Below are 14,895 nucleotides of genomic sequence, written 5' to 3'. Positions count from 1 at the left end.
GCGTCGAAAATATTAGTCATTCAGATATTTAGGGAGGCTTCTACCTATTTACACGAGACGACACCAAATTCACCAATGTTGTAGATATCATAGTAAAAGACAGGGGCAGTACCGGCGACGAAGAAGATGAGGAACACCGCAATTACTGTAAAACTGTAACTGTATGAACATATTTGACTTTACCACCTTCTAACCGAACCTCATGAGAATCCGGCATATTCCCGAGCGAGTCGAAGGAGCAGAGGACGTCCACGGACCCCATAGTCTCATCAATCACGTACCGCCGGTTACCGTTCGGCTTCTGGCTTCCGCCGTGAGGGAGCGTCGATCCACAAGGCCGCGTTAGCTGAGAGCCCTCGACGCGCTCGCAGTCCGTGCCCCATGGAATAGAGTCGGCAGCCTTAGCATCCGTCCACATATCCAGATACGCGTCCCCCACGCGCTTGAGTTCCTCCCTACCAACTCTCTGCCCCTCCTCGAGCGTTCCCCAGTTCTCCTGTTGGATATATCCTAGTGTCTTCTGGGCGTTGAAGAATAGCGCGCCCGTCGTCGCTGCGATGGTGTCGATCAAGGCGATTGAGCTGGTGTCATTATCTTGATGCCGAATCTGCGTCGAGATGACGTACGGCTTAGAACCGGTCGTCGAGATCAGCATTGTGTAGCTCGCGCATTCTACCGTGTCCGCTGTGGATCTGTTGAGGTCTATCTTCAAGGGCTGGCTTAGCACACCAGTCTTGATGTCCGAGACCTTGTTATTCTGCTGGTAGGTAAAGTTGGCGGCGGATAACTTGAGCCCGTCGATACTTCCGCTGGTTTGAGCAGCAATGTAACTACTTGTCGCAGCCAGTAGTCCTTCGCGAGTGCACTCTGCTGAAACTAAAGTTACACCAGTCACTAGAATCGTGACAGCCGCGACGGCCAGTCTAGTGCTTAGTCTGAACATGGCGAAAGCTCTCTACTATTCGCGGAAGGATATTCCACCGCTATAGCTTCGTGGGATACTGCTGTATCTCCTAAATAGTCGTACGTAGTTTAGAAAAGTGAGTGTGGTGCGAGCTAGTGGCGTTAAATAACAATATAGCCAGATCTTGACGGAGACATTGGAGAAGCACCCAGGTAATATGCCGTGCTTTATGCGGAGGTGATTCCCTACTATATTGACGATCCCCGCGTGAAATATATTAATGCAACGTCAATGTTAGTATGCTTTGAGAAGCCATCTGAATTAGGATATGTATTGCTTCAAGGTCGAAGCAAACACCCATCACTTCCGTCATAATCATCCAGCTTGACCGGATTCCCCATTATGAGGTAGCAGGTGGGAAAAGAAAAATAAGTGTATAAGGGGCATAGTTACGGTATACTCATTATTAGGACTAATATCTTTGAATTGCTCCTATCTAGATTTCCAAAGCAACTAAAATTCGAATATGCAAGGACATTTTCATGGAGAAGCTATAGCGTGAGAACCTATTAGAGTGGACTGCCTACCTATACGGAGCATACGAAACTTCCTAGAAACCCGGAAACTCTGATTCGGATATCCATGTTTCATTTAGTCGAAATAAATATTCGTAGCTAAAGACCCCAAATGCTTTATTTCACTATTTTATTTCGTTTATGTTCCCGGCCAAGAGGATCTAAACTATTTCATGTCCAGCATTTGGCTTCTTTTTCTAAGTGGCGAACCGAGTCGATTGTCACGACTAAAGGCATACGCCGGTCTGATATCCCATGCGATATGCCTGCCGGCTAAATAGTCCGGGAGAAACTCACGCGGAGCATGCAGAATATGGTGATATCGAGCCTTAAATGCCGCCGGTTCTTGTGGAGAATATGTGCCAATCCAACGTAAAGTCTCCTTTTCGTGTCGATCATCGAGCTCAAGAGAGATAATGCGTAGTATTTTCTCCAATATTATTAGGGAGCGGATATTATGTACCTTGAGCAAAGTCAGGTACGTAAACTAGGCGGCTCATATCCCAATAATTAGATACAGCTCATCCGGTAGGCTATTGTCTGAGCGGATGCTTAGCTGGAGATCTCTCGCGGTCTCCATATATGCCTAGCGAACTATTTGAGCTTGAAAAGGACGAGCTTAGAACGCTATATTATTCATTATAACTTGTAAGTTTTATAATATTAGTCTGTATATTAGATAGGCAGCACTATGAAGCGTCCAGCAATATCGTTGACCTTTCTCTCGCTCCTCAGCGCCCAGGTGCTGGGGAAAATGATTTTCCCCGACTGCGTTAATGGGCCTGGAATCTTGACGGGGAATCTTGTCTGCAACACATCTGCTAGTCCCTCAGAGAGGGCAACAGCCCTCATCAGTGCTTGGAATATTACAGAGAAATTGGTTAATCTCGTGGAGTGAGGCAATCCTAAAAGTACAAAGAAAACCCCTATTCGGAACTAACATAGCATTAGCAAGAGCCTTGGGGCACCGCGTCTGGGATTAGGCGCCTACGACTGGTGGAACGAAGCCCTTCATGGCCTCGGATTTTCTCCCGGGGTGGGATTTGCACAGTCAGGAGAATTTTCTCATGCTACCTCCTTCCCTAGCCCGATCCTATTGTCGGCGGCATTCGACGACGACTTAGTCCATGCTGTAGCCGAAGTCATTAGCACCGAAGCTCGAGCATACAGCAATTCGGGACATGCAGGCCTCGACTATTGGACGCCGAATATCAACCCCTATAAAGATCCAAGGTGGGGACGAGGTTCCGAAACCCCAGGCGAGGACCCGTTTCGCATCAAGGGTTATGTCAAGGCCTTGATAGATGGCCTGCAAGGCAAAGAGAATGTCACAAAAGTGATAGCGACTTGCAAGCATTATGCGGCGTACGACCTCGAGTACTGGGGAGGTATAAAGAGATACGAGTTTGACGCAATCGTCGGAATGCAGGATCTAGTAGAATATTACCTCCCTCCGTTCCAGCAGTGCGCGCGAGACTCCAAGGTAAAATCGATCATGTGCTCTTACAATGCTGTCAACGGAACACCCGCTTGCGCTTCTACGTACTTAATGGGGACAGTCCTTCGCGACTTTTGGGAGTGGAACGACGAGAGCCAGTACATTACTAGCGATTGCAATGCCATCTTAAACTTCCACGAGGACCACAACTACACGACCACGGCAGCGCAATCGGCAGCAATATCTCTGATCTCCGGAACGGATAGTATATGTGAAGTCGGCAGCAACACCGATGTCACTGGAGCATGGAATCAAACTCTACTACCAGAAAAGGTCATCGACCAAGCACTTCGACGCATGTACGAAGGACTTATCCGCGCAGGATACTTTGATCCTCCAGACGCTACTCCATACCGGTCTTTATCTTGGAAAGATGTCAACACCCCCGAATCCCAAGCTCTTGCCATTCGATCCGCCGCCGAAAGTATCGTACTAAAGAAGAACGATGGGATTTTGCCCTTAAAAGTCGACAATGCCACTTCGGTCGCCTTGATAGGTTTCTGGTCGGACGCTGGAAACTATGCTATGCTCGGCGGATATGCCGGGATTCCATCTTATCTTCATGGTCCACTACAAGCAGCACAGAAACTTGGGTTCCATGCAGTAAATGCTACCGGTCCTATTAAACAGAACACCTCGGACCCGGATACGTGGACTGAAGCCGCTCTAGAAGTCGCAAATAAGTCAGATATCGTGATATACTTTGGTGGGAACGACATGACGATAGAAGCAGAGGAGCTCGATCGATTCTCTATCGCTTGGCCCAGCGCCCAGTTTGCTTTGATTCAGAAGCTTAGCGCGTTGGGCAAGCCATTTATCGTCGTCGAGCTAGGCGATCAAAATGATGACTCGCCGCTTCTTAGTGATGATAATGTCAACGCTATTCTATGGGCGGGTTTCCCCGGTCAGGATGGAGGCACGGCCGTCTTTGACGTTTTAACTGGTAAGACGGCGCCAGCTGGTCGACTGCCCACCACTCTGTACCCTGCAGGCTACGTAGATCAGGTTCCGATGACAGACATGAGTCTTCGCCCGAGCGAGACAAACCCTGGAAGAACGTATAAGTGGTACGACGAGGCCGTATTACCCTTCGGGTTCGGTTTGCATTACACTACGTTCGAACCCTCATTCGCATCCGATGCTTTTGTGGGAAAAACGTATAATATCAGCGAGCTGCTTGCTGCGTGTAGCGCGAAATACTTGGACCTCTGTCCCTTCGAGACTGTAGGCATCTCTGTTAAGAACATAGGAAACGTGACCTCGGACTTCGTCGCCTTAGCTTTCCTCTCTGGAGAATACGGGCCTGTTCCCCACCCGATCAAGGAGCTTGCTGCATACACACGTGTTAAGGGGGTAAAGCCAGGAGAAGCAAAAGAGGCCAAGTTGGGCTTGACATTAGGGGATTTGGCTCGCGTGGACGAGCGAGGAAATACTATACTGTATCCTGGAACGTATAATTTTCTGCTCGACGTGCCGACACAGGCCACCACCAGTTTCGAGTTGACTGGCGATCCTAAAGTGTTGATCGAGTTCCCACAGCCGCCGACTGATCTTGGGGAAGGTAATGGGCACGAGAAGTATTCGCCGAAATGAGCACCCCTAACACACGATTCTCCTCTAAGTCAACTCACAGGGATAAGAGTTGTACATTACTTGGTGCTGGACGGGCTGTCAACGGCTATTTTCGAAGTTACCCAGTTGCCTGTTATTGGTGAAAGAAGCAGTTTAGCTACAGTGTCTATTCAGATCTTCGCAAATTCCAACTACTCGTAATCGGCGTCTTTATTTCCGGTATACGGCGTCATTGATAGCGAACAGCAGCTATTGTTCCATCACTGTTCTGCTTAGTTAACTCTCAGTAAAGTCCTGGATAGAGTATTTAAACTTGCATATCTTGCTTCTAACCCTCAATAAAAGCCACATCGACCTTAGTATCGCAAAATCTGTAGACAATATCGGTAACTAGATCTTAAAATGTCCACCCCGCCTCACCTGAAATTAAGCGTCCCATTTTGGGAAAGACTCCAAGCCAATACAAAAGATGATCTCACACGAGGCTCGGCATCACTCTACTTTAGAGCATATGGTCAAGCAGACCGTGTCCTTCTACCTAGCCAGTGGCGAGAGGTAGGGTGGACTATCCAAGACTTTGCTTATTTCTACGACTCCCCAGAATATGAGTCGGCTAGGTCGGAATACATAGACCAATGTCTTATGAGATATCCGCTTGCCGCGTTTCCGACGTGGCAGGAAGTTGTCGATGGGATGCAAGTTCTTTTCACAAGACCTGATGCGATCGTTGATTACATGTTTATTAGGCCCAAGATATGGATAAATAAGGAAATCTGGCGACCGCTTGACTATGCCGTCGCGTTTATCTTAAGGCTTCTTAACCATCGGGAGCACATTCACAGCGACGTCGTTGACGGAGGTGAGTTCGTTGATGGAAATGAGTATTGGATGGAGTGGCAAAAAGCTTATGCCCAATTTCTCGGCTCGGTTCAGCCGTTCTATCAGCCCTGGGACAGCTCGGACAAATGGACGGCAGCGTTTCTTCTATACCTTAAGCTTCAATATGAACATGAGATCCACGTGAGGGGTCTTCTAGACGGCGACCCTAAAGTCTTTGCCATTGCATACGTGGAAGGCAAGGAAGGGATTGAAGTTGACCCCAAGGCAAAGGAGAGGTATACTCAGATAGAGGCCATGGACAAATATCATTCCTAAGCTGTGTGTACCCAGCCCTTATAATATTACTTCGGTTGGTGCTGGTTGTCCGACCCGACACGAGCAGCATTTCGAACGGTCCAAGGATACCTTTACGGATACTGAGAAGAAACTGGGTCTTGGACGCATTTTATCCATGATTTGAAATAAGAATTTAAAGTTTTGGTTAGTTATTACATTGTAATTCAAGCGAATGGTCTTCCAAAGACTATATTTTAAATTCCCGCGATGAGTACCTAGGTAGTTGTGAGAATTGGAAACAAATATGTAAGCTACACTCCTAACATCATAAAAATGCAATTGTCCCTTCTATTAGCATCAAAGAAGTTCAATCAGACAAGGAACTCAATATAAAGTAAAAAGTGAAAAGTAAGAATACCAATAAAGAAGCCGGTTATTGTTTAGAGAATTGGCGGGAGACAAAGAGCCTATAGGTATATAAGAAGCTTTGCTGAAGGACGTTGGAATTTGTAATATAGGTATGAATTAAGTAACATCGTCAATATACTACAACATGAGCTCTAACACATCTACGCAAAACGCTGGCATCCAGCAGAACACCTGGCAGGAGAAGAATAGACGAGTGCTTCTACCTTGGATGGACGGCCCCGAAGAGATTAAAAATGAAGTCCGACTTGTCTACAAACAAAAGCTGCCGCATCTAGATGCGGTTGCTGGAGAGCTAGCACCTCTCCTCGGTCTCGGCGACGGCTTGATAGCCAAGCAGCGGATGCAGAACCTATTTACACACCCGGCACTTCTCGACGCCTTCGTCGAATTCGCCGAGACGTACCTCGAAGGAAATTGGGACCTTCCGGTTGGCGAATGGGAGGCGGTCCACAAGCTCGCACACGCCCACGCCAACGACGCCAGCTGGGGTTTGGACGCACCTCCGCCCCGGGAGGATTGGAATGTCAATCATTTCTACGCCCGCTTCATACTCCGAACGTTGGCAAGACTTAGAAACCCCGACGATGTCCCACGAAATCTTGCGTATTGGCTCGGGGAGGCTAACCCATGCGACGCGGCGTGGCTGCTCATGCACGTCCTGATGTATATGCAATGGGACGCGATGCGGGACTATAGAAAACACGCTCCCGTGAAGGACCGTATTAACCATTTTGTTAATATGTGGAAGGCGGACGTGGCGTATAGAGAACCTAGTAACTGATTAATGCATCTCGACTCTTTTGATAATGGAAATATAATAGGTGCGTTAGCTTTTAGATTAGATATTATAAGTTGTTATACAATTAAGTATACCATCTAAACCAACTTTTGATCCTATGTTTCGGTGGTGAGTGTTGACTAGTTATTCTTAATTTATTCTTTATGAAGTTGGTAGTAGGTAACGTGGTACAGTAAATAAGCTTAACTACGGGTGATATTGAAACTGCTTGAAACTGCTTCGGATTTTTTTTATGGTTCTAGACTTCTAGTTGACTTAATCTCATGACTCGCAATAGGCTCAACACTATTAAGGCACTACCAAGATAGTGTAAAGACAAAGAAAGAGGAGGACAAATGTAAAATCAAACGAAGAGAGTCATGTATGCAAAGCTAACTTAAAATGACTCGGGATGAATTATTATTTGTTGTTAGACCCTGGCTTCTATTACGTAAGTCGGTATGTACAAGGGACAAGGGACGTGTTTATCAGATTGAGCAAACTGCCGGCCGGCAAAGAATTAGGTACCTAAGGTTAGGTACTTTACCTACCATACCGGCAATATGTGGTTTTGAGATATCATATTTTGGGGGTGGAATGATTCTTGTACAGGATATCCTTGCTTATACAAGAATGGTTTCTCTGATTGGCCCAATATATTATTGTAATATTAAAAAATGCAAGTGTGGGTAATAAGGTTTGACAACGGACCAATTGTCAACAGCACTAGTGGACTGGCCACCCACTAGAGCCGTTAGCTCAATCAAAACACTCCCGCATTGCATTAGCGGCGATGTTGTGGTGGGGCTAGGAGCCTGGGGTTCGAGTCCCAGGCATCCTAGCTTTTTTGATTTTTAAGCTTTTTTTAAAGTCATGTGACGTAACCCCACTTATTATAGCCAATCAGAGCTTGAGATTCTAAGGAATCATTCTTTTACAAGGAATGATTATTTTCAAAAGAATGATAATCTCGTAAAATATCATATTTCTCATTCTAACCTTTGTTATGGCTAATATGATACTTTACACAAGGAATCATTCCTGAAACCCATATAATGCCAGTACGGTATTTATGCCAAGTTTAACCAGTCAGAGGCTTAGTTGTTGGCTCCACATTTAGCCGTTCTCGCTTTCAGAATAACCCCCGGCACAGCTCGAACCCCTTTTACGCTTTGCCGGGTTTCTTTGCTCCTCGCTCTTTCGCCTCTTCGCATTAGTGCTCCGGATATAGGAGCATTACCAATCTTTTTCTTCAAGCGAGGCCCTTCCCAGCAAATGATTTTTCATTCATCATGGCGTTTGCACATAGAGGGAGAACTATTACTTTTAGATCTAGAAAGCCAGCGCATATTGGCCAACTTCATAAATCATTATAATAATTCATAATTATCATATCATATGTCATGGACTTATTCCTAAATATTCCCTTTAGCGACGTTGAGGTGTGATGAGGACGTGAACCTGTCATCGATCTCACCGACTAGCTGCCTAACCATAGATCTCGTCTCCCTGGCTCCGCTATTATACACCCTTGTCTATTATACAGATCACCGCTACTACGTACACAGCTAGGCTGGCTAGCTCACCGGCTCGGAGATAATAAATTTTCTCCTTTTTGAGCTGTCCTCGCCTCAAATATCGTTCGCTCTTTGCTTCATCAACTGGCTGGGCATACATCATATGTTGACAGACCAACATCAACGAAGATTTGCTTGAGTACGCCTTCAACCCTTTCGCGTCGGGACCATGTCGGACCATGAGGCTGCCACGCTAAACGTCCGCGACGACGAGAAACTCGACGACTTAGAGCAGGGCGCGAAACCATCTAGTCATAACACGCGCCGGAGCTCCTCGGCGAGCACCGCGCAGGACGAAGACTCTTCAAGAGGTGGAAATGTGCCCACTGCCGCTACTACAGCCGTGGGCGAACCAGATAATGCCCCGTCCGAGGGCGCTGCCCCCGCTGTTCAAGCTGCGGAGCCCGAGGCAGGACGTACCAAGTTTCAGACGACCGTTATTATTTTCGCGTTATGCTCAGCGCTGTTTCTCGCCGCCCTCGACGTTACCATCGTCACTACCGCCATCCCCACCATCACCGAGCAGTTCCAGTCGCCGGCCGGTTACACGTGGATCGGCGCGGCTTACCTACTGGCAAACAGCGCCACGGTCCCCAGCTGGGGAAAGATCAGCGATATCTGGGGTCGCAAGCCGGTGCTCTTGGCGGCCGTCGCCATCTTCTGGATCGGTTCGCTGATATGCGCGTTGAGCATTAACATCGGCATGCTGATCGCCGCCCGTGCCATCCAGGGCATCGGCGGCGGCGGCATCGTCGTGCTCACTAACATCTGTGTTAGCGATTTGTTTTCCATCCGCAAGCGCGGCATGTACTATGCTTTCTTCGGTATGGTCTGGGCTATAGCTTCTGCGATCGGTCCTATCTTGGGCGGTGTCTTCACTTCCAAGGTCACCTGGCGCTGGTGCTTTTACGTGAACTTGCCCATCAGTGGCGTGGGCTTCTTCGTCCTCCTATTCGTGCTTAAGTTACACAACCCGCGCACGTCTGTCTGGGAGGGCTTGGCTGCTATCGATTGGCTCGGTAGTCTTCTCATCGTCGGCGGCACTCTTATGTTCCTGTTCGGGTTAGAATTTGGTGGCGTCACGTACCCCTGGAACTCGGCGCCGACGATATGTTTGATCGTGTTCGGCATAGTCACCGTCGGCCTGTTCGTTGCCGTTGAGAAGTGGTATGCTAAGTACCCCGTCATTCCGCTTCGGCTTTTCCAGTTTGGGAAGAACATATCGCCTTTTGGCGTTTGCATGGTTCACGGTGTTGTCTTCATCTCCGGAAGTTACTATTTGCCATTGTATTTTCAGGCAGTCTTGGGTGCATCATCGCTACTCTCGGGTGTCTACTTGCTCCCGTACGTGCTCTCGCTTTCGTTCATGTCCATCGGCTCGGGTATATTTATGAAGAAGACGGGCAAATACTTACCGGCCATCATCTTCGGCATGTTCTTCATGACGCTTGGATACGGGCTATTTATCGACCTCGGTGCCCAGGCGAACTGGGCAAAGATAATCATATTCCAAATTATTGCGGGTATAGGTGTAGGACCGAACTTCCAATCACCGCTCATAGCTTTACAAACGACCGTCGAACCCCGCGATATCGCTGCGGTGACATCAACCTTCGGCTTCGTCCGTCAACTCTCGACATCCATATCTGTGGTTATTGGCGGCGTAGTTTTCCAGAACGGAATGGAGAAGCAGTACCCGACCTTATTAGCTCAGCTTGGACCAGAACTGGCCAAGCAGCTTTCCGGCGGGAGTGCAGGTGGTAATGTTGGCCTTGTAGCCTCCTTACCCGGTATCCAAGGCGAAATAGCTCGCGCAGCTTACTGGAACAGCTTGCGCGATATGTACATTATGTACGCAGCCTTCGCTGGGGTGGGACTTCTCATCAGCCCATTTGTCAGCCAGCGACAGCTCAGCACTCAGCATCACGAACATAAAACAGGCCTTCAGAGCCTACGACAAAACGGCGAGGGCGATAAGCCTACGGAAAAGACTGCACAATAGCGCAGGTTTCTTTATATTGATAGGTGTAGATTTCACGATAGATGACCTGATGGGATACTGGCATTTCGGGTTTGATGAGCATCAAGGACATTTAGGATCGGATAATACATAAAATCTAGAGGATGATATAAGTATTTACTCACGACTACGACCTACACAGTGATACCCAGATTTCGCTATTGGCTAAGGGTTACATTTGCTGGGCTACATATAATAAAATAATTTACAAATGTATAATCTCCCCCCGGGCTACCAGTTAGTTAATGGACTATGGTGAATGATGTATATATGTTCTCGGATGTAGTAGATCCTACTAGTAGCACGGGCTATTAGATCTAGCCGTTACCACAAGATAGGGGTAACAAGACCTAAACCTAGTTCATACGCTTGCATTCTGTATGTCGTCCTTTAAGGTATTGTCCTCTATTTTTACTGCAGACTTAGACGTAGAGTGTTATAACAAGCAAGCCTGCCAGAGTTTCGTGGCATAGTATGACTATTCGTAGTATTTAATGCCGTAGCTAATATGACTGAGTTGATCAAGTCGGACGTGACAAGCGCTCCATGCTAAGCCAGTAATCATATCCTTAAATGTCCTATCTATTCGCAACCGTTGCTCTGAATTCCCATGATGTAAAAACGCCAGGTCATACATTAGACAGGCATTGGAAAAAGCCGGAAGAGCGTATATCCCTTCTTTCGGCCCTCAGTAGCATCGCTGAATTTGGAGAGTCGTTGATATACCACTATCCTTAACTGACCATATTATTATGATCCCGCGTTCCCAGCCACAAATTCGGTTAGACAGCGCCGATGACCAGAAAGTCTCTCGATACGAGGAAGATGACAACAGACGGTTCAATAAAAGACCGGAGGGGAGTTTCGCTTAACTCGGTACCAAGCCCATCTTCTTCCACAGCGCGAGGATGAGCTGAGACATAACAGCCATAATCGTTGCAATAACCGCAACCACTATGGTGAGAACCAACACAACTCCGATAAATATCCCGATCCCGCGCCCGAGCTTCATAAGCAAGCATAGCTTGCTGGAAGAATCCACACTTGTCTCCTGGGACTCGAGGGTGGAAGTATTCTGTTTGGAGAGACTCATAAACGGCTCCTGCTCCTCGACCTCTGTGTTTGTCGATTCCTCGCCGTACTCCAGGGATGGCTTTCCGCGCTCGTTTCCGTAGCCGCCCTCCGCGCGGTCTAATTCGTCAAGTGGGATAGACATGTTCTGATCTTGCTTTTTATGCTCGCTGGCTGCAACTTCGTAGATTAGGATAGGTGCCTGTTAAGAGACTGTGATAAAAGGAGATGAATCACGTATACCAAGTCTGGCGTGTAAAAGGGCAAGTTATAATAAGGTAATAAGGTTTACGGTATTCCGACAGCGCCTCTTATTATATATGTGCAGAAACTAGAAATTAACCCTACTATGTATAAACCTTACATCGTAGCTACGCCCGTGCTCGGTATCGAGTTGCGACTTAAAGCCTCAGCTACGTCAGATGCGGACACCGATCGATATTAGTTTGCCTACCATGTACACGTACTTTAAGGCATCTTGATTGACCTATTCCATATTAACAAAACCAGTTGCCTTCTATTAAATCTAAATCATTACGTCTATTGCTTTCAAGGACGAATGTTCTATCTAAATTCTCTAAGCCCGCTTGCTCCCGATTAGGTTTTCCCTTTTATTGCGCAGACACGACGTGAAATATTTAATCGCGAATAACGATGGTACAAAAGAAACCAATATAACCGATACTCCTTAGCGACCTAGTTACGCCGTATATACCTAACTAAATAGCGACAGCGACGAGTGTGCGTTAGCAGTCGGGTACACTGACAGGAATGTTAAGTGGTACACTCGTAGCTAATCCGCTGAGACTTGTCTCTTTGAACTCGTTTCGCATCCCTTGGGCAGTGACACGCATGGCACGGATAGCATCGTCGAGCCTAACCTTTGACGCGCTAGCTTCGCTGCTGAGGGCTAGGTTCGCGCTTGAGATGGCTTTGATAGCGCCCAGAGCATTGCGCTCGATGCATGGAGCTTGAACTAACCCGCCGATGGGATCGCATGTCAAACCAAGATTATGCTCGATACCGATCTCAGCTGCTTGTTCGATCGTCTCAGGGCTAGCACCCATACAAGCCGCGAAGGCCCCAGCTGCCATCGAGCAGGCCACGCCGACCTCAGCCATGCAGCCTCCCTCGGCCGCCGAGATAGTAGCACCACGCTTATACAGCATACCAATTGCCGCTGCTGTCAGGAGGAAAGTGAGGACGTCGCGCTCTGGATCATCGCTAATGAACTCGACCGTGTACTTGAGCACGGCCGGGATAATACCCGCAGCACCATTAGTGGGTGCTGTCACGATCCGGCCCCCGGCTGCATTAGTCTCGTTGACCGCAATTGCATAGACGGTTAAATAGTCCATAGCAGGAAATGTGGTACGACGTGGAGGCGACGGCATGACGGGATGATAGATGGAACCAACCATGCGCTTAGGGCCTTTTTTGACAATGCTTCCTAGTGCTTGCGTTTTTGGTTTCGAGGACACGGATATACTCGTAGCTGTGGATGATACCTTGCTATTGTCGCTAATTGGGGAAGACAACTGAGCTGGCCGGTCGGCTGTGCTAGGAGTTTGGGTATGAGAAGGATAGAGGCCCCTTGTCAGTCGTTTATATAACCCCGGCGCCCGTCTATGTAGCTTGAGCGAGCCCGGTAGTGTGGCATCGGTGGGTGCCTGAACCCCTTCTAGTATACTGTTATCCATGACTTCCCATATGCTCATAATCTTCTTATAGATTTCGTCGTCCGTGTACCCGTGACTTTTCTCGTTCTCGTACACTAATTGCGCAATAGTAAGATTGTGCTTATTGCACAGTGCTAGTAGACTTCTAGCGTCACGGAATGGATAGCGAGGTTGTTGCGAGGTGGGCTCAGTCCCAACGGCTTCAGATCCTGATGCTGTAGATGAGACGGGAGAGCTTTTAGGGGTCGCCTCTGGGCTAGTAACGGCCTTCGACTCGTCAGCAGAGTCGCCATCGAGTACTTTGATCTCGGAGCCGGTTCTGCGGTCTCCCGCCGCATTTGCTCGTTTAATCTCTTTATAAAATAAATTCTCCGCCAAGTCAGCCGGGTGCCCGCTAGTATTTTCCGTTTGAAGGTCTTTGGTATCAGCCAAAGCCTGATCCGCAACTTCACTTGCCGCCGCGGCAGTGGACGCTGTCGAAAGTGCACCGTTGACGACGAAACCACCGCCAACGCTAAAGAAGTCGTTGGTTGCCAGAAGCATTCCTTGATCATCGAATACCATAAAGCGCATTCCGTTGCTATGCAGGGGTAATTTCTTTCCCCATTCCCACTTGAAGTCGCGCTCATAATCAAAGTCGATTTCTTTACCTTTACCCTCTGCTAGACCATGACCCAAGAATAACTTCTTGCCTTCCTTGATCTGCTTAAAGCGAGTAGGTACATAGGCCGTGTCAACAGTCTCTACGTCTGCACTCTCAAGGCCTAGTAGTAGTGCGGATGGTGTCATGCTATTAAAGACTAATGTTAGTTAAGATCCCCAATCTGATAGTATCAGAGAAACGAGAAACCAATTTGACCCTGGGATGGTTAGATACGAAACAGATAGATTACTTACTGGCCCTCTCCCGTGAGCGCAAGACTACCATAGATTGAGATGCGTATCTTATGTACTTTGTTAAGCAAGTCGGCCTCGGCTAGATCAGCAACAAAGATACCGCCAGCGCGCATTGGTCCAACCGTATGGGACGATGAAGGACCAATGCCGATCGAGAAGAGATCAAATGTCGATATAACGGCGTGCTCATGATCGGCTTCACTATATGTGCCTGATTGTGCATCTTCATTATCCTCTGAGCTCGATGGTGCCGTGCTGAAATATCGTGTATGCAGCAGAAATGATGGGCGTGCTATTACTTGTTTAAATCTGGACTGCTTCGTCTCGACTAAACCAGGCCGCCATCTGTTTGTCATTCGCCGTGATGCTACGCTCACAGGACCACGAAGCAGGTTGAGCTGCTTCACCGCTGCGCGGTTCATTGTGTGACTCGATAAGGATTATGAATAAATATGGATAAAGGGATAGTGATGGTGATAGTGATAGTGAACGAATAAGTAAATAGGAGGTAAGTATGTATGAATTATGCCGGGTATCTATAGCAATAATAATGACTATCCTCAAGGACCTTAATGATTTATTTACTTGAATCTGACCGGCTGAACGGCCTGGCCGTCAGAAAGAAAAAGATGAGGTTCAATCCGTAAATGTTGTTAGAAGTAAGCGTGATCCAATAATATGCTGCCGATTTCCAAAAATACGAGCTTGGGTTTCCAATTGGAAGCTAGGGCCAAGGACTTTCCTGGAGAAAGATCTATGATATCCGGATCTACATTTAC

At 47.7% G+C, this 14,895-nt stretch overlaps 7 protein-coding genes across 7 annotated transcripts; 4 read left to right on the top strand and 3 right to left on the bottom strand.

Moving 5' to 3' along the window:
* Nucleotides 1–98: 98 nt before the first annotated feature.
* F4817DRAFT_365145 (uncharacterized protein) lies at nucleotides 99–1,052 on the bottom strand. The gene has a single exon (XM_049306832.1). It carries the CDS (start codon nucleotides 941–943, stop codon nucleotides 143–145), a length of 801 nt encoding a protein of 266 aa, XP_049159402.1. The 5' UTR covers nucleotides 944–1,052; the 3' UTR covers nucleotides 99–142.
* A 1,118-nt stretch (nucleotides 1,053–2,170) lies between these two features.
* Nucleotides 2,171–4,611, top strand: F4817DRAFT_365141 (glycoside hydrolase family 3 protein; the record flags this gene model as incomplete). Its single annotated transcript, XM_049306831.1, has 2 exons — nucleotides 2,171–2,373; nucleotides 2,431–4,611. The coding sequence occupies 2 exons, from the start codon at nucleotides 2,171–2,173 to the stop codon at nucleotides 4,568–4,570; spliced, it is 2,343 nt and encodes a 780-aa protein (XP_049159401.1). The 3' UTR covers nucleotides 4,571–4,611.
* Nucleotides 4,612–4,951: 340 nt separating this feature from the next.
* F4817DRAFT_315533 (uncharacterized protein) lies at nucleotides 4,952–5,704 on the top strand (the record flags this gene model as incomplete). The annotated part of the gene is made up of 1 exon (XM_049300554.1): nucleotides 4,952–5,704. One exon carries the CDS (start codon nucleotides 4,952–4,954, stop codon nucleotides 5,702–5,704), a length of 753 nt encoding a protein of 250 aa, XP_049159400.1.
* A 495-nt stretch (nucleotides 5,705–6,199) lies between these two features.
* On the top strand, nucleotides 6,200–7,246 carry F4817DRAFT_365139 (uncharacterized protein). Its single transcript, XM_049306830.1, has one exon. It carries the CDS (start codon nucleotides 6,219–6,221, stop codon nucleotides 6,873–6,875), a length of 657 nt encoding a protein of 218 aa, XP_049159399.1. The 5' UTR covers nucleotides 6,200–6,218; the 3' UTR covers nucleotides 6,876–7,246.
* A 673-nt stretch (nucleotides 7,247–7,919) lies between these two features.
* On the top strand, nucleotides 7,920–10,848 carry F4817DRAFT_336461 (MFS general substrate transporter). Its single transcript, XM_049303168.1, has one exon. The coding sequence runs from the start codon at nucleotides 8,619–8,621 to the stop codon at nucleotides 10,449–10,451; it is 1,833 nt and encodes a 610-aa protein (XP_049159398.1). The 5' UTR covers nucleotides 7,920–8,618; the 3' UTR covers nucleotides 10,452–10,848.
* Nucleotides 10,849–11,337: 489 nt separating this feature from the next.
* Nucleotides 11,338–11,685, bottom strand: F4817DRAFT_315530 (uncharacterized protein; the record flags this gene model as incomplete). Its single annotated transcript, XM_049300553.1, has 1 exon — nucleotides 11,338–11,685. One exon carries the CDS (start codon nucleotides 11,683–11,685, stop codon nucleotides 11,338–11,340), a length of 348 nt encoding a protein of 115 aa, XP_049159397.1.
* Nucleotides 11,686–12,037: 352 nt separating this feature from the next.
* On the bottom strand, nucleotides 12,038–14,894 carry F4817DRAFT_336460 (serine dehydratase alpha chain-domain-containing protein). The gene is made up of 2 exons (XM_049303167.1): nucleotides 14,117–14,894; nucleotides 12,038–14,009 (listed from the first exon to the last, which is right to left on the bottom strand). Exons 1-2 carry the CDS (start codon nucleotides 14,536–14,538, stop codon nucleotides 12,287–12,289), a joined length of 2,145 nt encoding a protein of 714 aa, XP_049159396.1. The 5' UTR covers nucleotides 14,539–14,894; the 3' UTR covers nucleotides 12,038–12,286.
* Nucleotide 14,895: the final 1 nt, after the last annotated feature.

This window comes from Daldinia loculata (assembly GCF_022478755.1).
Source record: "Daldinia loculata strain CBS 113971 unplaced genomic scaffold F4817scaffold_22, whole genome shotgun sequence".
In the NCBI taxonomy this organism is placed as follows: domain Eukaryota; kingdom Fungi; phylum Ascomycota; class Sordariomycetes; order Xylariales; family Hypoxylaceae; genus Daldinia; species Daldinia loculata.
Note: the sequence above shows the minus strand (reverse complement) of the source record. Positions and strands in the feature narration are given on the sequence as shown.

Bases quoted from the DNA above. Each gene is read 5' to 3' on its own strand.
- F4817DRAFT_365145 (XM_049306832.1), bottom strand. From the start codon at position 943: ATGTTCAGACTAAGCACTAGACTGGCCGTCGCGGCTGTCACGATTCTA.
- F4817DRAFT_365139 (XM_049306830.1), top strand. From the start codon at position 6,219: ATGAGCTCTAACACATCTACGCAAAACGCTGGCATCCAGCAGAACACC.
- F4817DRAFT_336461 (XM_049303168.1), top strand. From the start codon at position 8,619: ATGTCGGACCATGAGGCTGCCACGCTAAACGTCCGCGACGACGAGAAA.
- F4817DRAFT_336460 (XM_049303167.1), bottom strand. From the start codon at position 14,538: ATGAACCGCGCAGCGGTGAAGCAGCTCAACCTGCTTCGTGGTCCTGTG. The intron at 14,010-14,116 runs GTAAGTAATCTA...AGTCTTTAATAG, and splicing joins GCGCTCACGGGAGAGGGCCA to CATGACACCATCCGCACTAC.